General features: G+C 45.2%; 1 protein-coding gene across 2 annotated transcripts in view; it reads left to right on the top strand.

Annotated features, from left to right (window-relative positions):
* The window catches only part of ZCCHC8 (zinc finger CCHC-type containing 8), a 233,637-nt gene that overhangs the window by 40,550 nt on the left and 169,216 nt on the right, over nt 1–23,871 (top strand). For both annotated transcript variants that reach the window (XM_069214952.1, XM_069214953.1), the window contains exon 4: nt 8,239–8,344. In XM_069214952.1, coding sequence (XP_069071053.1) covers nt 8,239–8,344 — 106 coding nt within the window. The remainder of the gene's footprint in view (nt 1–8,238; nt 8,345–23,871) is intronic.

Here is a 23,871-nt window from a genome sequence, read left to right as displayed (position 1 = left end):
CCATTGGAGCCTATGCGTTTTGGGCACCACTTTGAACTCTGCACCTGACCGGCCCTGAGCTGCTGGTGTGGTAACTTTGGGGTTGCTCTGAACCCCCAACGGTGGGCTACCTTGGACCAAGAACTGAACCCTGTAATTGTCTTACTTACCTGGTAAAACTAACAAAAACTTACCTCCCCCAGGAACTGTGAAAATTGCACTAAGTGTCCACTTTTAAAATAGCTATTTGTGAATAACTTGAAAAGTATACATGCAATTGAAATGATTCAAAGTTCCTAATGTACTTACCTGCAATACCTTTCAAACAAGATATTACATGTTAAATTTGAACCTGTGGTTCTTAAAATAAACTAAGATAAGATATTTTTCTATACAAAACCTATTGGCTGGATTTGTCTCTGAGTGTGTGTACCTCATTTATTGTCTATGTGTATGTACAACAAATGCTTAACACTACTCCTTGGATAAGCCTACTGCTCGACCACACTACCACAAAATAGAGCATTAGTATTATCTCTTTTTACCACTATTTTACCTCTAAGGGGAACCCTTGGACTCTGTGCATGCTATTCCTTACTTTGAAATAGCACATACAGAGCCAACTTCCTACACCCTCATAACCTTTTGTTCACATAAGCTACCCACGCCAAATTTGCGTCCCTTTTTTCCAACATCCTAGGGATTCTAGAGGTACCCAGACTTTGTGGGTTCCCCTGAAGGAGACCAAGAAATTAGCCAAAATACAGTGAAAATTATTATTTTTTCTTCAGAGAAATGGGAAAAAGGGCTGAGGAAGGCAGCTCGTGTTTTTTTCCCTGAAAATGGCATCAACAAAGGGTTTGCGGTGGCAAGATCACCATCTTCCCAGGTTTCAGGAACAGGCAGACTTGAATTAGAAAACCCAATTTTTCAATACAATTTTGACATTTTACTGGGACATACCCCATTTTTACTATTTTTTTTGTGCTTTCAGCCTCCTTCCAGTTAGTGACCAAAATGGGTGAGAAACCAATGCTGGATCCCAGAAAGCTAAACATTCTGACAAAAATCTGAATTCAGCAAGGGGTCATTTGTGTAGATCCTACAAGTGTTTCCTACAGAAAATAACTGCTGAAATAAAAACAAAATATTGAAATTGAGGTTATAAAAACAGCAATTTTTCTCCCCGTTTTACTCTGTAACTTTTTCCTGCAATGTCAGATTTTTTTAAAGCAATATACCGTTAAGTCAGCTGGACTCTTCTGGTTGCTGAGATATATAGGGCTTGTAGGTTCATCAAGAACCCTAGGTACTCGGAGCCAGTAAATGTGCAGCACTTTGCAATGGGTTATTATTCTATACCGGGTATACAGCAATTCATTTGCTGAAATCTAAAAAGTGAAAAATAGGTATCAAGATAACCTTTGTATTTCCAAAATGGCCACAAGATAAGATGTTGAGAAGCAGTGGTTATTTGCACATCTCTGAATTCCGGGGTGCCCATACTAGCATGTGAATTACAGGGCATTTCTCAAATAGAAGTCTTTTTTTTACCCACTGTCTTACATTTGGAAGGAAAAAATGTAGAGAAAGACAAGGGGCAATAACACTTGTGATGCTATTCTGTGTTCACCCACGTCTTCCAATAAAAATGGTACCTCACTTGCGTGGATAGGCCTAGCTCCCCCGACAGGAAATGCCCCAAAACACAACGTGGACATATCACATTTTCACAAAGAAAACAGAGCTTTTTTTTTTCAAAGTTCCTAGCTGTGGATTTTGGCGTCTAGCTCAGCCGGCACCTAGGGAAACCTAGCAAACCTGCGCAGTTTTGAAAACTAGACACCTAGGGGAATCCAAGGTGGGGTGACGTGTGGGGCTCTGACCAGGTTCTGTTACCCAGAATCCTTTGCAAACCTCAATTTGCTCAAAAAACACTTTACTCTCATTTCGGTGACAGAAAGTTCTGGAATCTGAGAGGAGCCACAAATTTCCTTCCACCCAGCATCCCCCCAAGTCTGCAACAGAAAAAGGCCAAAACTTGTGGAGATTGAGGGGATAGCACAGCAAGTTGATAAGCACATATTTGTCTTTTATACATCTTTTAGGCTGACTCTGCTTTGGGGTCCCATGCAAGTGAGGTTTCATTTTACTTGGGGGAGTGAGGGGAACGCTGGGTGGTAGGAAATTTGTGCCGCAGCGGTGATACTACAAAGAAAAGTGAGGAAAATATGATTTTTTTTAATGCAAATTTTGAGGTTTGCCGAGAAGTCTGGGTAAGAAAATGTTGGGGGATCCAGACAAGCCACGACTCCTTGGGGTGTCTAGTTTTAAAACATATCTGGGTTTGGTAGGTTTTCCTAGATGAAGGCCGCACCCGGGCCAAAAAACCATAGGTTCCCCCGCCCCCCCCACCCCCAACACAGGTAGTTTTGCAATAGATCATTTTGGTGTGTCCACATACTTATGTGATGTTCCAAACACTAAAATTGTGAAAAGAAATGCACTTACGTTATGTTAAAAAGACCCCTCCCCCACCAACTAAGTTGGTGTTATGCTTCATCATCAGGGTCCCACCGAGGCACCTAGCGTGTCACAGGTGTGCTGCAACGCCTGATTACAGCGGAGCAGGTTTTGTCATTTTTACCACACATACTGGTTGGATTTGGCACGAGGGTGAGTGATGGTTCAGTGGATCAAATTTTATTAACAAGAGATTTCACAAAAATGAATAAACTGTTAAACAAAGAAACCACTAACTAATTTGAAATAATTACAAAACTACAAACACAAAAGCTCTAAGTACATGACATAAATGCCAATCATGAAACTGAACACATGAAAATACAAAACAGGCAGTTTACACTCATGGTTGTTCCCAGTAATTCTTCTGGGTGTGGTAATTCTTAAAACAACCACCCACACACAGCCCAGGCTTTGGAGGACAATTGGGGCAGTACATTAGAGTCTCCCTGCGGATACCTCTTCGAAAACACACTCTACATTTCTTAGCTGGAAAGTCTTTTTTTGGGTGTGGGAGGAATGAGCTCAGCAAAGTGGCGATCTTTCAATGTAGCCACATCCTCCACCACTGCTTCTCTAGGAACTCTGGCCTGTTCCACCACAATAAGGCTCTCTATCACTGACTCCTGAAATTTCACAAATGTCATCTTTGACTCTGGAGACCTATCCTTAAACACAATAAAAGCATTAAAAGTTGCTAAGTGGAAGAGGTGAATTGCTAACTTCTTATAACAAACGTAAGACTTACGAATAGCAGTACAAGGTTCCAACCTTTGATCAACTCTATCTACACCTCCCATGTGCTTATTATAATCTAAAATGCACACAGGTTTGCGCACTTCAGCAACCTGGACCCAAACAGTCACGGGGGAAATACTCTCATCATGGGTGGTACTTAGCATGTAAACGTCCCTCCTGTCTGAAAATTTTAAAGCTAGCAGCTCATCATTCTGCAAGGCACTGCACTGTCCCCTCAAGTGGTGTGTTTTTTTTTTTTTTTTTTTAACAGACAAGCTCCCTTGGATAGCCTTTCCGGTTACAACGAATTGTGCCACAAGCAACAGTGTCCACTCCAAACAATTCCTTGAACAACTGCATTCCAGTGTAGAAGTTATCTACATATAAATGGTGACCTTTGTTGAACAGTCGTCTACCAAGTTCCCACACAATTTTCTCAGCAACTCAAAAAGTGGGAGGACAACCGGGGGGGATCAATACTGGAATCCCTACCAGTGTAGACACGTAAATTATACACACATCCTGTACTACTTTCAGACAGCATATACAATTTAATTCCATATCGTGCCCTCTTGCTAGGAATGTACTGCCTAAAAACCAAACGACCCTTGAAGAGGACCAAAGACTCGTCCACAGCTATTTCTTTGCCTGGAACATAGATCTCTGAAAACCGATCTACAAAATGATCAAGGACAGGCCTAATCTTAAAAAGACGGTCAGAATCAGGGTGATCTCGTGGCAAGGCTAATGCATTGTCAATAAAATGCAGCATCCTAAGAAGAAGCAAATACCGATTACGACTCATGGTTGCAGGAAATATAGCTGTTGCCATCAAGGGACTAGTAGACCAATAAGACGCCAGTGACGGCTTCCTTATCAGCCCCATCAAGAGTCAAACCCAAAAACATTTTCATCTCCTCCAAATTTGTGGGAATCCACTGGGTAGCTCTAGAGTGTGGCCTAAGTCTACCAGCATTGTCCCTCAAATACTGCTCTGCATACAAATTAGTCTGCTCAACAATCTCTTCCAAAAACACATCAACCACTAATAACTCAAAGAAAATGACGGGCAAAAAGTTTTCTGTATTGACTCTGCACCCTGGGAGACCAGTAAAGGCAGGCAACTCTGGCTGCTCCATGTTTGGGGCAACCCAGAGTTCAGGTCTTCTAACGGGAAACCTTTCAGCCCCAGGTTGCTGCACTAATGGCACATCAGTGTTCTCCTCTAAAACAGGCCCTTCATCTGCACGGAGTGTGGCTTCCTCATCAGAAGATTCCTCTCTGACAGAAACTTCACTGCCAGAATCTCTCACTTCCTCCTCTGCCTCAGATGCAGAGTCCGTCTCTTAATCATGATCAGACAATGACTCAAAAAGCATACCAACCACCTGCTGAGCGGTCATCCTACGGCTAGCCATGATCTTTTCTACAAAAATTAACTGGACAAATGCACCACCAACAACCAGCACTGTGTAAGATAAGTAATAAAGTGTAGCTTTATTAGTAAGAGTTATAAACTCAAACTATACCGCTCACTTGCCTGAAAAAGCTTTAATCACCAGCAACTACTCTGCACAGGCACAGCAGTCACCAATGATATCCCACTAAAAAGAAAGAAAAGCAAATTAGAAATAAGACAACACAAATATCATTGTGCACAAATCTAAGGACAATTTCACACAAACCTGCATTTATTACACCACCTACAAACATGTCATTCATGCATGGCAACAATACCCCTTTGGAGTAAATTGTTTTTACTTACCTAAAACAAGCAACTATGCCAACTGCAGGTCAACCACTGCCAAAACCGCAAGGAGCCACAGCAAAGAAAGCAAAAGCTTTGAACTAGAACAAAAAGGAGGAAAAAAAATTATTGCAAATACTTCGTCAGTTGACAAACATCCCACCATCAAGCAGTTAAAATTGGTGCCTAAGTGGATTCTGACATAGGGGAAGATGGGCCTACTAAAAAATAGGCCTATCTGCCCCAAGGAGGGCAGAAAATACCTTTAGTAGTGTGTCCCCACGGGGAGCGACCCTTGCCCAAGGGGCCACCACCCAAAAAAAACACATACACTATCCCTGGTGCCTAAGTGGCTTCTGCCCCCTTGGGGACAATGGGCCTAAAAAAAAAAAAAAAAAATAGGCCCATCTGCCCCCAAGGGGGGCAGAAATGGCCTTGGTACACGTGCCCCCAAAAGGGTGTGACCCTTGCCCAAGGGGGCCACCCCCCCCCATCCACTAACACACACTATCCCTAAGTGGCGTCTGCCCCCCTTGGGGGCAGAAATGGCCAACAGTTCAATGCCCACCCCTTGGGGGGGGCTTTGCCTAAGGAGACGCCCCCCACATAAATAAACATATTTAAAAAATCCCTGGCGTTCTAGTGGTTTCTGCCCCCCTTGGGGGCGGATCAGCCTAAAAATAATAGGCCGATCTGTCCCCAAGGGGTGGCGGAAATTACCTTCGTACACGTGCCCCCAAAGGGGGTGACCCTTGCCCAAGGGGCCACCCCCCCCCCCATCCACTAACACACACTTATCCCTGGTGTCTAAGTGGCTTCTGCCCCCCTTGGGGACAATGGGCCTAAAATAAATAGGCCCATCTGCCCCCAAGGGGGGCAGAAATGGCCTTGGTACACGTGCCTCCAAAAGGGGGTGACCCTTGCCCAAGGGGGCCACCCCCCCCCCCATCCACTAACACACACTATCCCTAAGTGGCTTCTGCCCACCTTGGGGGCAGAAATGGCCAACAGTTCAATGCCTAGGCTTAGCCTAAGGCGACCCCCCCCCCCCCCCCACATAAATAAACATATTTAAAAAATCCTTGGCGTTCTAGTGGTTTCTGCCTAAAAATAATAGGCCGATCTGTCCCCAAGGTGGGGCGGAAATGGCCTTGGTACACGTGCCCCCAAAGGTGGGCGACCCTTGCCCAAGGTGCTGCTCCCCAACACAAAACACAGCATAAATAATGAAAAAATAAAATCCCTGGCGTCTAGTGGTTTCTGCCTACCTTGGGGGAAGATCAGCCTAAAAATATTAGGCCGATCTGCCCCCAAGGGGGGCAGAAATGGCCACACAAACATGTCCCCCCAAATGGGAGCGACCCTTGCCCAATTGTCTGCTCCCCAACACAAAACATTGCCACAATAAACAAAAATAAAATCCCTGGCGTGTAGTGGGCATTCATGCTGCCCGATCAGGGGAAAGGAAAACCTTTCCTTTCCCCCGGTGCCTCTTTGTTTACAACCCCCCACCCGCCGGAGGAGAAACTCACCATGTTTCTCCGATCGCGCACTGGAAGCAAATGGCTTCCAGTGCGACCTGCACTGTGTAATGATGTCCGCGCGCGATCGCGCGCTGATGTCATGGGGGGGGGTGTGGAAGGGTAAGGGCTTCCCCTTCCATCCCTGCTTTGGGGGGGTGGGGAGGAACCCCATGGAGGGAGCGCTAGCGCTCCGTCCAGGCCGAGGATGTAATGGTTACGTCTGCGGCACAGGAGCACTGTGCCACAGGACGTAAGCATCGCTTCCGCGGCACGGAAGCGGTTAAAGGCATCTTAATTGCTAATTCTTTTTCTGACTGAACAGAACACCTATTCTTTGTCCAATTGCCAGAAGGGTTGAGTGGAATCTAAAAATAGCTCAACCTTATAAAATTAAACTCGCCATAGTGAGTGGTTGAGTAGATTTTTCGAGCCCCCACAGGTTAGACAAATTACTAAAGCACTCATTTGTAAATATAAAGCCTTTTTCCCAAGAGAAAGTTGACACAGCTACACAATTTATGCACAGCATGTGAATCAAGATTGATTCAATCTGCAAAAGAAAACTTTATCTGTAGGAGTAATTTTGCATTTGATGTCAGTATAGGAGGGACAAGCTACTAAATGGTCGTCAAACACACCTACTCAAAGAAATAGAAATAAAATAAAAAAAAGATAATTCCGGACCTAGCCAGTAGATGACAGTATAACGAACAGCATGTTAAGCCCAAATTCTTTAGCTGCACAACTACTCTTATAGTAATCTTTTTGTTACTTGTTCCCCAAGAATGTATTGTTGTGCTGCAGAACAGGTTGCCACATCACCTCAACTGCATCTCAAACCCATTGTGGGCGGCAAATTCTTTAGCTATTTCTCTCTGTAATTGGATGCCCCAGAAACCGGTGTTGTGTAGTGGATGAACACTGAAGGTGGTATAGCTAAATATATTTGGAAATGTCCTTAGAACTCATCGATCTAGAAAGATTGAATTTTAAGACAGTTGGCAACTTTTGAGTTCATTTTGTGGCTTCTCTTCATTGCAGACCAGTTGGTAGGTGGGAGTGGATGGGAAAGAAAGATAGGAATAGAGAGAAGAAAAGTAGAAATGGGGACGCCATAGCGATGGGTTCATATACAGAGCAGAGATTGATTAATAAAAGGCAGAGGAAAAGCAGAAGCGTGGCATGTGTAAAACATGATGTTGAAGATGATGTGCTCTAGAGGACTGGAGGACGCCGATAAATATCAGAAGTAAGATGTGGGATGAAAGGAAAAATGGAATAAAAATCTGGTTGTTAAGGGGAAGAAAAGAACTAGATTTGTCATGATAGTGGGACAGAGGTGGAGTAAAACGATTGTCAAATTAGGCTCTTTCACGGAGACCCTGGGTTTTTCCTAGCCATTTCAGAAAGACAGCAACGGTGACACCCTTTTTTTTTCTTACCGTTATCAGGGTTCAGAAACCTGTTTGGTATTTTAAGACATTGAGTGTTGCCGTACTGCCGCCTTCAGTGTAAAATAAAACATTTGTAGTTTTCCAAAGGTAGAAGACGTCCTGAAAGTGTTTTCAGTCTGAATGGGCTTCTATTTAATGGAACCTCCTACAAGTAAGCACAATCGGCATGGCTGAAAAAATACCTTAACACATAATCAGCAAGCAGTCTAGTTTTCTGATAAATTAACAATGTGTATTACTCATCCTCTAATTTTGTATGTTTTTTTTTTCCCAGGCAATATCATACTGATATTGAGGACTTTGTCACAGATTTAGTTAATAAATATGTTCAACATGAGACATCGAAGCATGAGCAAACCTCCTTTAATGTTAAGCCTCAGGTATGAGATTGTTAAATGTATGTATCCTAATTTGAAATGAGGTCTTAAAAGTTCCATCTAGTAATGAGTTGGATGACATTTAAGCAAAGTGCAGTATGTTAATTTATATGTAACTTGAATAGTTCCAATATTTCTTTCATACTCTGAATGATTATGTAAACCTGAACAAGTTGACTTGGAGTAGAAGTGTTTAACATAGGTCCAGGAGGGCTGGATTCATGTCAGCGTTTTAGGATTGCCATATAAGATACACTTTCTCACAATAAATCTAAGTGTGCCACATTTACATCTTCATTATGCTATGGTCCATCATCATGGATAATATTTATCCTGAAATTGCATTTATTAATAATTGGGATTCATTTTATGGTTAGTGTTAGATCAAGCATAATCGATATTTTTAAATCAAAAGTAAATGCAAGCATTTAAGGGTTAGATATAGCACTGAGGGTTGGATGGAGAGGCAATATAAATAAATTGCAATTAAGGGAGCATTTTAGGATTAGGTTACTGACATGAAAACAAATATAATGAAACATAGTTGTGCTAGGATGAGGATTAATTGGCATAGATTAAAGAATAAGTAATAGGTTATTTATCTTTTGGATTAAAATTAATCTGTTTACAAAATAGAGATCAATGTATTGGTGGTGTTGGGAAAGTGGAAAGGCACTTTAAATTCCAAATTTTGTACATTCAATATACAAAAATCTCATTTACTTGCTCAATTACTGAAACGTAAAAGATCGGAGACATTCTAAAATAACTTTAGGAAACTTTTACAATATGTAATCTATATGAAAGCATTACATTTACTGGCTGAGATTTCAAAGTACAGAATTCTACCACCAAATGTACATTATATTTAACAAATAAAGGTCTCATAGGTACGCCATTGTTGGTTCGAAGCTAAGCAAACAAATAATACACGGTCCATATCCTGTTTGCCGTTATGGCAGAAATCACACTCTTTCCTTTATGTGTGGGTTTCGTCATGCTGCTGTTATACAATGCAAAGATAACATCTTCAATTGAACTAAAATCATGTAACGCTGGGCTCCATGATCAATATTCCATAATAGGTATTTTTTAGGACATACAAGAAGAGGTAGTTGGATAAAATTTACTCTTCATACAAAATTCAGAATCCTTGATAAAACTCATCCTCCCAGACTCCTGTATTAGGCTTTTAAACTGACCAGCTGACCTCTAGAAAATAGTTAACTGCTTTAAGTTAAATTACTTCAAAGCAGAAATAAAGTTGTGTAAAATACGTGCTTTTTATTCTGTCCTTTGACAATTTCTTTATGCGTTTAAATAACTTGGAGCTTCCTTCATTTAAAATTATCTGATCACCCCAAATGAATCTTGGGTGCTAGGCCTTGTGCGTATGCACTCTTTATGTACTAATTGTACTGCCACTAATGTACTTAAATTACAACTTTTCTTTACAATCTGACCTAATTTGTTTAAAACATCACATTTTGTAATCTCAATAATTTACAAAGCTTATAAAAAGGATGGTGAACTTTTTCTTTACATACCGATAACAGATGGTCAAAGTGTCTGTAACCAACAATGTTGTGAAAGCTCATAATCCATTTGCCTGTGCAGTTGCAGTAGAGGAATTCTGCACTATGTGATCCTTATCCAGTAAGTTGCTCATAAAAATCTTCTATAAATAATCGTAAGATTTCACATCTTCGAATTTATCATTTCCAATAAAGCAATAATCCTTATAGGGGTTACCAAACCTACTTTTCTTAAATTGCAATTTTACTATTGCCAAAATGTATTTTTTAGGTTTCGTATTCACAGCACTTGTGCTGTGCTTGCATAATCTTTTGGTGGCTTAGAGCCTACCTCTTACTTACCTTGACTTATCATTGGCTGACTCCCACATGCCCCTTATGTCACATTACTTATCAGTGGCTGGCTCCCACATGTCTTTTTGGTGGTCAGCTCCCCCTACTCACCTCTGCCGTCATGCCGTGAAGATTGACCTTGGTCCAGTGGAGTAACACAGGACCCTGCAGTGTGGGTGCCCTGAGCTCCAGGGCCCCTCTCAGCACAGCACCCTGCCTGAGTGAGTCTGGGGGGGCCCCCCCCCTCCATGTTCTTTGGAAGGAGCCCCCTCCAGTTTTGTTACACCACTGCTTTGGGCCAAATACTGCTTTGGTACCAATCTCCTTCCTACTGCGGCAGCTGGATGCTTCCGATGGTACTTTATTTAAACTAACCACGTCCTCGTATTCTCTTTATTTTTTACTTTTTTTAAATAAGACACTCTGCATTCTTTCAATGTGCCTGCAAGATGTCTTCTTTCCTCCCTGGTGCTGACAGTGCATAGCTGGACTTAGCTTACATTCTTCAAGCAGCCTGTAAATCTCCTCCATCTTCTCTCCTCCCACCCCTCCCTCCCCACCCCCAGTGTCTTGGTTTTAACTAAGCCATTGGGTTCAGCGTGAACACTTTTTTTGGACTGGAGGCTATGTTGCTGCTGTTCTGGAGTTGTTTTTTTCCTCTGCTGAGGGAGGGGTAGGGTGTAAAAAGCACAAAAAAGAGAGACTTGAGATTCTTTGTCATATGAAAAACTCCTGCCCTTCAAGGTGTCTCCAGCGGCATGGGAAGGCTCTTTGTTTGCCTGTTACATTGTGTGTGAAAGTATGTGTGTTTTTTTTTTTTTTTTTTCTCTCCCCAGAATTTCCCTCCTGTGTCGCTGGTTTGGATTTTGTATTTACATATCTAACCAGACGATTGACTATTTGAGGTTAGCATAACATTTTGGAGAGTTGTGCTGCTACTACTAGGTACACGATTCATGCTAATTCCTTTTCTGCAATTTGCTATGTGTAGTGGGTGTACATTTTAATTTGTATAAACATGGGCAACTGATGAAAATGTACACTTACACTTTTCTATGACGAGACGCTGGTGCAATCCAACTGTGTGTCTCGGTTCAGAGACTCAAACATTCCAAATAGGTTACTTCTCATTAACAGGTGCTGTGGCTTTGCTGAGGAGAGCAGAGGTCACAGGAAAATCGTACCATTTACCAAATCCTCTCCAACCTCCAAATCCCCAGTCATGAGAATTCCTAATGGAACTGAATGCGCTTCACAGCTACAAACCACAGTTTACCCCAAAAAAGTTCTGGCAATTGCTTTCTTGACGAGAAGGCATATGTCCCTGCTCACGTCCTACAAAGTCTGGGGCCAATTCCAGGAATGAACATTGACAAAGCCAACCGGTTTCGTCTCAGACATCTATTGGTTTCATGAATGTTTTTTTTAGACATGTTACACAGCATGAGCTGCTGTGTAGCTTGTCTTTCAACTTGCAATACCAAATAGAGGATCTAAAGAACAGATCAGGCCGCTCTAACATTCGGATAAAAGGGATACCGGCACAGGCAGTGGTATGATCTCTGGAGGACTTTGTAGTGCACCTCTTTCGTCATGTGGCGCCGGCCCTGAAGGAGCAGGACATTGTGCTTGATAGAATGCATAGGGCTGGCAGGCCTGCCAGAGCACCGGGACAGGCTCAAGACATACTAACTTGTTTACACTACTATAAACAGAGAGAGGTTATTATGGCGGCAGTTCGTGATACCACATCCATTGAGTTTGAGGGCCATCGGGTCGGTCTGTACCAGGATTTCTCAATCATAACCTTACAGCGACGCAGGCTGCTTCGGCCAGTGACTGACCTCCTCAGGAAGGATGGCATCAGGTACAAGTGGGGCCATCCCTTCAGATTACTCCTCATATGGCAAAATGAACTCCGTAGTATCTGCACCTTAGAAGAAGCTCAGAAACTGGAGGGGATGCCACAGAATCTTGAGGATCTGGCTCAGAAGGCGGCACCCGATCTCAGACAAGAACCGTCTGAAAACTACCAACCGCTGACTTAAAACCCTCAAAGGCCAAGAGACCAAGAGGGCGGCATTAATCAGAAGTCTACGCAGCCAGGATAGTGTGTCGGAAATGGGCCCAGACCATTGAAATGAATATGCCATCCTGTGAGACATCACACGACCCCCTAGGCTGGCTCCCCCTGAATGGCCTCAGCGAGTGCCCGATCTATGACACAGCCACAGATCTAAAGGAGTGCGATATCCGGTTGGCAAAGCTCTACGTCATCGGAGCAGCGGTTGAACTTTCGACGGACTGATGTACACGCACCGACCCCAAACGTTGCTGAAGATTGTTCCCAGGTGGGGAACGTTGTTAGCAGTTTACCCTGAGGTAAATGTTCCTTTGACCCTACCTTCCTACACTATCCTACGGGGGACACTTGCTTCTTACTCTACTGCTTCTGAACACACGGGTGGAAACCACCACACGCTTGACACGTTGAGACGACGTACAGTGTTGCGACATCCGTCAGTGTGAGAGGCCTTAGCGCTCCGGTGAAGAGGCCAGCTCTCCAGTTACAGCTTAGAGACCTGCAGTGCGACATATGTCTACTGCAGGAAACACACTTACTCTGTCAGGACTGGAAAAAGACGAGGACGTGCTGGTTTGACCGACAATTTCACTCACCGGGTCCTGGATGACGGTGGCAGTGACGATCTTGTTGGCCACGAACTTCCTGGGGAGGGTGACCCGAGTGCAGGCTGAGATCCCTGGGATGCTCCTTTCGCTGCAAATTGACATTCAGGGGCACAACCTGATGATAGCTAATGTATACGGACCAAATGAGCACCAAGAAGACTTTGTAAGGGACGCAGTGGGTAGGGTCCTGGTGACACCGGTCGAAGATATTGTGGTGAGTGGAAATTTTAACTTGCCACCAGATCCCCATCTAGACAGGTCTGCTCAGAGATATGGTTAGACGGGCTCTTTTACACCGGGCTTCCAGGACTGGTGTGGAGGGGGGGTGGGGGGGTGACGGACATCTGCCGCCGACACCACCCAACAGATGGAGCATATTCTTTCTTCCCCACCACTCACCAGACATATGCCCGTATAGGTCTCTTCCTCACCTCACCACGCATTATCACCCTTGCTCTGCCATTGGAGTGGCCTCAATCTCAGACCACTCCCCACTTTCACTTTCTTTCACACTGCCTGCCTACAAACCAAATAGACGACAATGGCATCTCAACCCAAGGCTTCTAACATACAAGGACACGCTGGCGGAAATTAGAGATACGGTCAGTCACTTCCTGGCTGTGAACGATACTCCTGAAATAAACATTAAGACCCTTAAAGCAGTCGTTAGAGTTCAGTTTATAGCGATAGTGTAGGAAGTTGGCTCTGTACATACTATTTCAAAGTAAGTAATAGTGTGCACAGAGTCCAAGGGTTCCCGTTAGAGGTAAGATAATGGCAAAATTAGATCATTCTAATGCTCTATTTTGTGGTAGTGTGTTCGAGCAGTAGGCTTATCAGAGGGTAGTGTTAAGCATTTGTTGTACACACACAGGCAATAAATGAGGAACACACACACTCAGACTTATTCCAGGCCAATAGGTTTTTATATTGAAAAATACCTTTTCTTAGTTTATTTTAAGAACCACAGGTTCAAGATTTACATTAAACACTTTAAAAGCAAGGTACTTCACTTACATACTTTAGGAACTTTGAACAAAAGCAATATCATATACAGTCTTTGTAAAAATGGTAATAAGCTATTTTCAAAGTGGACACAGTGCAAAAATCAACAGTTCCTAGGGGAGGTAAGTAAAGGTTAGATTAGGAAGTAAGTAAAACATTTACAAGTCTCAATTCTGGGGCATAGGCAGCCCACCGTTAGGGGTTCAAGGCAACCCCAAAGTTACCACTCCAGAAGCTCAGGGCCGGTCAGGTGCAGAGGTCAAAGAGGTGCCCAAAACACATAGGTGCCTATGGAGAACAGGGGTGCTCCGCTTCCAGTCTGCCAGCAGGTAAGTACCTGCGTCCTCGTGGGGCAGACCAGGGGGGTTTTGTAGAGCACTGGCGGGGACACAAGTAGGCACACAAACCACACTCTCAGCGGCACAGGGGCAGCCGGGTGCAGTGTGCAAAGCAGGTGTCGGGTTTTAGATAGGAAACAATGGAGGGACCCAGGGGCAGGTTGCACAGGGGGGGGCTTCTCGGGACAGCCACCACCTGGGCTAGGCAGAGGGTCGTCTGGGGGTCACTCATGCACTGAGGTTCGGTTCCTTCAGGTCCTGGGGACTGCGGGTGCAGTGCTGGTTCCAGGCGTCGGGTCCCTTGTTACAGGCAGTCGCGGTCAGGGGGAGCCTCTGGATTCTCGCTGCAGGCGTCGCTGTCGGGGCTCAGGGGGGTCGTCTCTGGTTACTCACGGGCTCGCAGTCGCTGGGGAGTCCTCCCTGAGGTGTTGGTTCTCTGAATCACGAACCGGGGGCGTCGGGTGCAGAGTGAGAAGTCTCACTCTTCTGGTGGGAAACGTGTAGTCTTTGGAAGTTGCTTCTTTGTTGCAAAGAAGTAGCTGGTTTTGAACAGGGCCGCTGTTCACGGGAGTTTCTTGGTCCTTTAGTCCAGGGCAGTCCTCTGGTGCTTCAGAGGTCGCTGGTCCCTGTCGGATGCGTCGCTGGTTGCAGGTTTTTGAAGTTGGAGACAGGCCGGTCTTCCTCCTCCTCTGCAGGCTTGTAGGTCAGCAGTCCTTCTTGTTTCTTCAGGTTGAAGGAATCTGATTTCCTGGGTTCAGGGTTGCCCCTAAATACTCAATATAGGGGTGTGTTTAGGTCTGGGGGGCAGTAGCCAATGGCTACTGACCTTGAGGGTGGCTACACCCTCCTTGAGCCTCCTCCCTGAGGGGAGGGGGGCACATCCCTATTCCTATTGGGGGAATCCTCCAAAATCAAGATGGAGGATTTCTAAAGGCAGGGGTCACCTCAGCTCAGGACACCTTAAGGGCTGTCCTGACTGGTGGGTGACTCCTCCTTGTTTTTCTCATTATCTCCTGGACTTGCCGCCAAAAGTGGGGGCTGTGTCCAGGGGGCGGGCATCACCACTAGCTGGAGTGCCCTGGGGCATTGTAACACGAAGCCTGAGCCTTTGAGGCTCACTGCTAGGTGTTACAGTTCCTGCAGGGGGGAGGTGTGAAGCACCTCCACCCAGAGCAGGCTTTTGTTTCTGGCCCCAGAGAGGACAAAGGCTCTCACCACAGGGGGTCAGAAACTAGTCTCTCAGCAGCAGGCTGGCACAGACCAGTCAGTCCTGCACTGAACAATTGGGTAAAATACAAGGGACATCTCTAAGATGCCATCTGTGTGCATTTTGTTATAAATCCAACACTGGCATCAGTGTGGGTTTATTATTCTGAGAAGTTTGATACCAAACTTCCCAGTATTCAGTGTAGCCATTATGGAGCTGTGGAGTTCGTTTTTGACACTCCCAGATCATATACTCTTCTGGCTACCCTGCACTTACAATGTCTAAGGTTTTGCTTAGACACTGTAGGGGCATAGTGCTCATGCACCTATGCCCTCACCTGTGGTATAGTGCACCCTGCCTTAGGGCTGTGAGGCCTGCTAGAGGGGTGACTTACCTATGCCACAGGCAGTGTGAGGTTGGCATGGCACTCTGAGGGGAGTGCCATGTCGACTTAGTCATTTTCTCCCCACCAGCACCCACAAGCTGGCAAGCAGTGTGTCTGTGCTGAGTGAGAGGTCCCTAGGGTGGCATAAGACATGCTGCAGCCCTTAGAGACCTTCCCTGGCATCAGGGCCCTTGGTACCAGGGGTACCAGTTACAAGGGACTTACCTGGGTGCCAGGGTTATGCCAATTGTGGAGACAACGGTACATTTTGGGTGAAAGAACACTGGTGCTGGGGCCTGGTTAGCAGGGTCCCAGCACACTTCAGTCAAGTCAGTATCAGGCAAAAAGTGGGGGGGTAACTGCAACAGGGAGCCATTTCTTTACAGGTACCTTCCGTGACGTAGGTTCAGCACCCTCCCTCAACTCCCTCCCTTTCCCCAAGTTATCTGTTGTCCCACCGGCCGGTGGTTGTAGGTAGGTTTACTGTATTGTTCCTGCTCTACAAATCAATAAATCAATAAGAGATTTAAACCATAAAAATCGCTTGATTTTATTTGTGAAAGGCATGCATACGTCATGCTTTTTCCTGTGTTTAGCCCTTGTTGAGTGCACCGGCCAACTACCTTTTCTTTTTATTTCCTATGCAGCGCGATATCGCTGCACATTTGCCGATTAAAGCTTCTGTTTCATTTTGTGTGCTCCTTCACACTCATGGAGTGGCACTTTAAGACGGCTTGTTTATGTAAAACTGTATTACTTTTCATTTTATGTGGCAATAAAAGTCTGGTTAGGACTCTACAACCCTAATAGCTCTAAGTGGAGCAAATGCAAGACCAATTGCATTATTGCAAAGGCTTGTTGAATAGGGTTGTTCACTTTGGGTGTCCTTTCCCGCTACCCTCTGGGGTCTATTACCATTTCACAGTGCCCTTTCAGCAGAGGCAGTGATTGGTCTCTGTGCTGAGGTGAAACATCAGGATCTTGAAGGACATGTTGCCAGGGGGGCGTTTGACTCATAGCAGAGGTGCAAACTTGACTGAGCCATGGAGGGAGACGTTGCCATCCCATCTTCCTCATTAATTCTTATGGAATATGTTTTGTTATGTAGTGTACAGTTTGAGCTAAATCACCAACTAGACACTTGTCATTTAAGGAAAGTAGATGATGGGCATATAAATGTCAAAATTGATGAGATTGTGTCAGAGAAGAGGGCTGGTGGCGAGGAGTGAGGATCTCTTCATTCAGGTATGACTGAGTTGCCTATCTGCTGCTGGAAGGAGCTAACTAAGAAGAAGTAAGATCCAACATCAGCTAAACAAGCCTAGTTGAAAACCCAAAGGCAAGTGCATGGCAACATAAATGTCAAATGTGCCCTGCACGATGAGAGACTTAAAGCCTGTCTCTTTGGTGGGAAACTGAAGCCTGCAGGGTGTGGAGTCTTTGAGGCAGAGATAAGTAGATGTGGACGCACACCATCTGTTCAGGCTACTCACAGCTGAATCCCTCCGTCTGTCCCATAGCAGGCATTAGCACCTTGGGTGGAGGTGTGTGTGTGTGGGGTGGGGGGGGGGGGGGAGGGTTTAGGAACCACTGGCACAGTGTGCACCAAGATACCCCCAGGGACCGCTGCTGACGAGTGTAAGGAAATGCCTCCTTGGCATGGTTACCCCCTGACTTTCTGCCTTTGCTGATGCTATGTTTTGAATTGAAAGTGTGCTGAGGCCTGCTAACCAGGCCCCAGCACCAGTGTTCTTTCCCTAACCTGTACTTTTGATTCCACAATTGGCACACCCTGGCATCCAGGTAAGTCCCTTGTAGCTGGTACCCCTGGTACCAAGGGCCCTGATGCCAGGGAAGGTCTCTAAGGGCTGCAGCATATCTTATGCCACCCTGGGGACCCCTCACTCAGCACAGACACACTGCTTGCCAGCTTGTGTGTGCTGGTGAGAACAAAACGAGTAAGTCGACATGGCACTCCCCTCAGGGTGCCATGCCAACCTCACACTGCCTATGCAGTATAGATAAGTCACCCCTCTAGTAGGCCTTACAGCCCTAAGGCAGGGTGCACTATACCATAGGTGAGGGCACCAGTGCATGAGTGCTGTGCCCCTACAGTGTCTAAGCCAAACCTTAGACATTGTAAGTACAGGGTAGCCATAAGAGTATATGGTCTGGGAGTCTGTCAAACACGGACTCCACAGCACCATAATGGCTACACTGAAAACTAGGAAGTTTGGTATCAAACTTCTCAGCACAATAAATGCACACTGATGCCAGTGTACATTTTATTGTGAAATACACCCCAGAGGGCACCTTAGAGGTGCCCCCTGAAACCTTAACCGACTATCTGTGTAGGCTGACTAGTTCCAGCAGCCTGCCACAACCAAGACATGTTGCTGGCCCCACGGGGAGAGTGCCTTTGTCACTCTGAGGCCAGTAACAAAGCCTGCACTGGGTGGAGATGCTATCACCTCCCCCAGGCAGGAGCTGTAACACCTGGCGGTGAGCCTCAAAGGCTTACCCCCTTTGTTCCAGCACCGCAGGGCACTCCAGCTAGTGGAGTTGCCCGCCCCCTTCCGGCCACGGCCCCACTTTTGGCGGCAAGACCGGAGGAGATAATGAGAATAACAAGGAGGAGTCACTGGCCAGTCAGGACAGCCCCTAAGGTGTCCTGAGCTGAAGTGACTCTAACTTTTAGAAATCCTCCATCTTGCAGATGGAGGATTCCCCAATAGGATTAGGGATGTGACCCCCTCCCCTTGGGAGGAGGCACAAAGAGGGTGTACCCACCCTCAGGGCTAGTAGCCATTGGCTACTAACCCCCCAGACCTAATCCCGCCCTTAAATTTAGTATTGAAGGGCTTCCCTGAACCTAAGAATTTAGATTCCTGAAACCTACAAGAAGAAGACTGCTGAGCTGAAAAACCCCTGCAGAGGAAGAACAGAAGACACCAACTGCTTTGGCCCCAGTCCTACCGGCCTGTCTCCTGCCTTCCAAAGAACCCTGCTCCAGCGACGCTTTCCAAAGGACCAGCGACCTCTGAATCCTCAGAGGACTGCCCTGCTTCAAGCAAAACAAAGGAACTCCCGAGGACAGCGGCCCTGCTCCAAAAGAACTGCAACTTTGTTTCAAGGAGCAGACTTAAAGACCCCTTAAGCGTGAGACTTGCAACACTGCACCCGGCGACCCCGACTCGACTGGTGGAGAACCAACACCTCAGGGAGGACCCTCTGGCGACTCCGAGACCGTGAGTAACCAAAGTTGTCCCCCCTGAGCCCCCACAGCGACGCCTGCAGAGGGAATCCCGAGGGTCCCCCTGACCGCGACTGCCTGGACTCCATTTCCCTACGGCTGGAAAAGACCCTGCACCCGCAGCCCCCAGCACCTAAAGGAATGGAACTCCTGTGCAGGAGTGACCCCCAGGAGGCCCTCACCCTTGCCCAGGTGGTGGCTACCCCGAGGAGCCCCCCCCCCCCCTTGCCTGCCTGCGACGCTGAAGAGATCCCTTGATCTCTCATTGAACCTCATTGAAAACCCGACGCGTGTTTGCACACTGCACCCGGCCGCCCCGCGCTGCTGAGGGTGTACTTTTTGTGCTGACTTGTGTCCCCCCAGGTGCCCTACAAAACCCCCCTGGTCTGCCCTCCGAAGACGCGGGTACTTACCTGCTGGCAGACCGGAACCGGGGCACCCCCTTCTCTCCATTGAAGCCTATGTGTTTTGGGCACCTCTTTGACCTCTGCACCTGACCGGCCCTGAGCTGCTGGTGTGGTAACTTTGGGGTTGCTCTGAGAACCCCCAACGGTGGGCTACCTTGGACCCAAACCTGAGACTTGTAAGTGATTTACTTACCTGACAAAACTAACAAAAACTTACCTCCCCCAGGAACTGTGAAAATTGCACTGTGTCCACTTTTAAAACAGCTTATTGTGTTTTATGTAAAAAGTATACATGCTAATGTAATGATTCAAAGTTCCTAAAGTACTTACCGGCAATACCTTTCAAATGAGATATTACATGTAGAATTTGAACCTGTGGTTCTTAAAATAAACTAAGAAGAGATATTTTTCTATAACAAAACCTATTGGCTGGATTTGTCTTTGAGTGCGTGTTCCTCATTTATTGCCTGTGTGTATGTACAACAAATGCTTAACACTACTCCTTTGATAAGCCTACTTCTCGACCACACTACCACAAAATAGAGCATTAGTATTATCTCTTTTTGCCACTATCTTACCTCCTAAGGGGAACCCTTGGACTCTGTGCATACTATTCCTTACTTTGAAATAGTGCATACAGAGCCAACTTCCTACAACGAGGCATCACAACGGTGCAGCACACACTGCTACAGTGGAAGTGGCCACACTTCATTCATCTGCGACATTGAGCCATACTTCTTCCAAGAGCCCCAAGACCGCACTTCTTCATTTGAGTGACACTCTGCTACACATCGCCCAAGGGCGACAGAGGCTGCACACCTGGCACCTACAGCCGAAGAGGCCACACTTCATTCACATGAGTGACAGTAGACCACACTTCTTCCAAGAGCCACAGGAATGCACTTCATCAATTCTGAGTGAAGCTTGGCCACACATCTCCCCAGGTCAACAGGCATTGAAGCAACACAAAGGCTCATGTCTAAAGAATAACAGGCCGCATATTTACTAAAGACAAAAGAGACTTACCTTCACTTACGGTGTCACTAGACCTTTAAGCTTCAAATGAAAGCTACATGTTCAGTATTATTAAAGCTGCCAACATAGCACTCCTAGGAAAGACGAGCACAAAAAATCCAGAGAGGGAAACGTATTGGCCTCTCTATATAGACAAGTTAATGAGTAATTTTGTTACTGTGTTCTGATTGTTCCTCTGCTTACAAGAGTATGAAAAACCTGTAATGCCCTTTTTTACTTCCAATGCTTATCTAGATGATCTGTGGCAACATTTATCGCTGGAATTTTCTCGACTTCCCTGGCACTGACAGTTTATTATGGCCCTTAAGGCAGGGCCACTGGAATTGTGTGATTGTGCGGCCGCAGCAATTTTTGCATAATCGTAGATTAGCTGCATTGCCACGTAATCTATCACATGCTGCATTATCTGTAGATTTTAACCCCCAAAAAGTTTTTTGTTTGTAGCTCAAACGGTTTGAAAGTTAGTAAAAATGCAGACGTGTTGCCGTGCTGTGAAAGGCCCTTTGCAATGCTAGGCTTGTCACCTTTTTGTTGCTTTTTGCTATACTTGGTATTAAAATGGTACTGAGGTACAAGCAATGGCCTGACATTGTTACCAAGTTTAAAAATGACAAAATAATTAAGAAATACAATTACAAAATGTGCTGCATTATGCCACATAATTTGGCTTTTCTTGCCAAATAATTTACTCAACCATGCTGCATAATGAGGCTTTCTCCTGCCACATAATTCCTGTGGACCACCTTAAGGACAGTACTCTAAATGGGTTGAGTGTACATTCCTAAGAAAACCTACCACAGAAGTAGACATTGAATTCTTGTCTGATTCTTATTTTAGGGAATATCTTCTTTTTCCACTATTCCTGACAATGCTGAGCAATTCTTATCTGTCCGAGTGTGTTCCGTCTTCAGAGTGGTATTACACAAGGTTCCCCTGTACTCACCTTCCAGTAATGGCATGGTGGGAAGATCAATAAAGTTATTGTTTAATCATTGCAACTAGACACTGCAAAAGTGTTTCTGTGGAAAGATTCCACTATGGGATTTTACCTATTTGCTCTGTTATAGCATCACATTCCTCGTTATGAATTGTGTCCAACTTGGCCTAGGCAAATGTGCAACAAACGAGTTGAATCCAAAAAAGCATGATCGAGTATGCAAGAATGCTGAAATTAAACAACCCAAGAGCATGTTTTGGCATAATACTAAGGGGAGAGTGCCACGATCTGGTATTGTAAGGATCAAGTCTTCCAAACATGTTGCTAACAGGTGGTCGTGTTGTTCAAGTAGGAACATCATGAGTCAAACTGGATGATGGCACTGATGGAACTGAAATTGAGTGGTTAAGATCAACAACCAGCAAGTGATGTCTTAAAATAACATTTATGATTTAGGTTACAAGCGTGATTTGTTGCTAATGTGTTTCATGCTAACAATAAAGTGACAGGAGTGTTGCTGGGAAGTCCTAATGCAGGAGGATGAGCTGGCTGATTAAGATCTACAAATCTCCATTCAGAACACAACTGTCAGATCTTCAAGTTTTCCAGTCGTAAAAGCACATAGGAAGCTAAGAAACCTGTTAATTTTAAGGATTTTGTTATTTAGGGCCTGATTTAGAATTTGACGGACCTGTTTTTACGTTACATCAATGACGGAGTAACGCGTAAATCAGGCCCTGAGTCTTTCATTTCGAGTCGGTTGTTGTCATGCTTTTTCTATGAATGTTATGTTTGTTTTCCTGGTATGCAAAGGGAGCTGTGTTGTAGTCTGCAGCGTTTTATATGTCACTAGTTCCTTCTCTCTTCGTCTGTCGTGCTGTTCCGTGAGATGTGCCCTCTTTCCTTCCATCTGTCATGGTGCCTGATGCTTTCCTCTGTCCACGTGCATTCCTTGTGTCTGGAGTACTTTGAAGATGTTGGTGCTAGGCTAGAATATCCTTCAGCAGGATGGGGAAAGTTGTTGCCATTTTCAGGGTTAGTGCAGACCGATGCACGTTTGTTGTAGCAGACTTGGACTATCTGGGGCACACTGGGATTAGTGAGGGAATCCAGTCTAAGAAGAAATTGCTGGAGGCAGTTGAAGACCAGGATCAAGTTTGCTCATTCCTTGGCTTATCTGAGTGCTGTGCTAACTGTGTTGATCGCTTTTCTGCTCATGCATTGCTGTTGAGGGTTCTGATGAAAAATGAGACGGGGTCTAAGTGGTTTGACTGCCAGCAAGCATTTTCTGACCTCAACAAGTGCATTATTAGTGCTGTAAAGTTTAAGAATTTGATCTGCTAGAGTATGCATGGATTATTGGCAGTGCTGACGCAGTCAGGGGACTTGTAAGGAAAGAATGGGAGCCTTTGCTTCCAGCAGAGGGTGAGGATGATTTTGAGACAGACCACTGGATGGTGGTGGATTTCCACGAGGTGTATGGGTGCATTGACATGGGAGGAATGGTTGTGAGAGTTGTCCAAGGATAGAGCTGTAGGAAAAGTGATAGTGTTTGGTTAGTGAGTAGTCTAGGGTTTGACATGAGATTTCAGGAATTAATTAATACAAGTCAGCCTGGAAGGAATTATCAGTTGAAACATGTATCTTGAGGAGAGAAAGTCTATTTTGTGTCAACTGGTTTATGTAACAAATTGAAGGCCCCCTTTTAGGGGCCGGGTGATATGTCCACCATGAAGAGGAAGGTCCACTCTTAGATTTGGTGTCCAGGATATGGATGGGGAGATAGAAACGTACATAAGGAAGTCCATGGCATGTGTTTGTAGTGATGAGCCACGTGGTGAGGGAAACTCCTCTGATTCCGCTGCACTTACTAAAAGGACTATGGCAAAAAGTATCCATAGACTTTCGTGGTCCATTTTCTCTTGTTGTTGGAGGGGAGTTTGGCTTTAATTTTAATGTATTATTATTTGGAAATGCCAGACATGTGGCTTGTTGTTGTGAGATCCTTGAATGTGGTGATTTTTTTTTCAACAGGATTTTTAGGAGAGAGGGTTGTCCAGTATAAATCGGCACTGACAGTGGTACAGAGTTTATCACAGATCTTAGAAAACTAGCTATATCAATAGGGTTGAGACACCACCAGACTTTGTATCACTCCTGTGCGAATGGTCGCGTGTGTGTGTGTGTATATGTATATGTGTGTGTGTGTGTGTGTGTGTGTGTGTATATATATATATATATATATATATATATATATATATATATATATATATATGTTCGATGGCATGTGTAGCTGTAGATACACATGCTGTGTACTGTTCCTGCCATCTAGTGTTGGGCTCGGAGTGTTACAAGTTGTTTTTCTCCTCCCTTTCGGCTCCATTTCGCATGGGCTTTGACCCCC

This window comes from Pleurodeles waltl, chromosome 11 (genome assembly GCF_031143425.1).
Source record: "Pleurodeles waltl isolate 20211129_DDA chromosome 11, aPleWal1.hap1.20221129, whole genome shotgun sequence".
Taxonomy (NCBI): domain Eukaryota; kingdom Metazoa; phylum Chordata; class Amphibia; order Caudata; family Salamandridae; genus Pleurodeles; species Pleurodeles waltl.
Note: the sequence above shows the minus strand (reverse complement) of the source record. Positions and strands in the feature narration are given on the sequence as shown.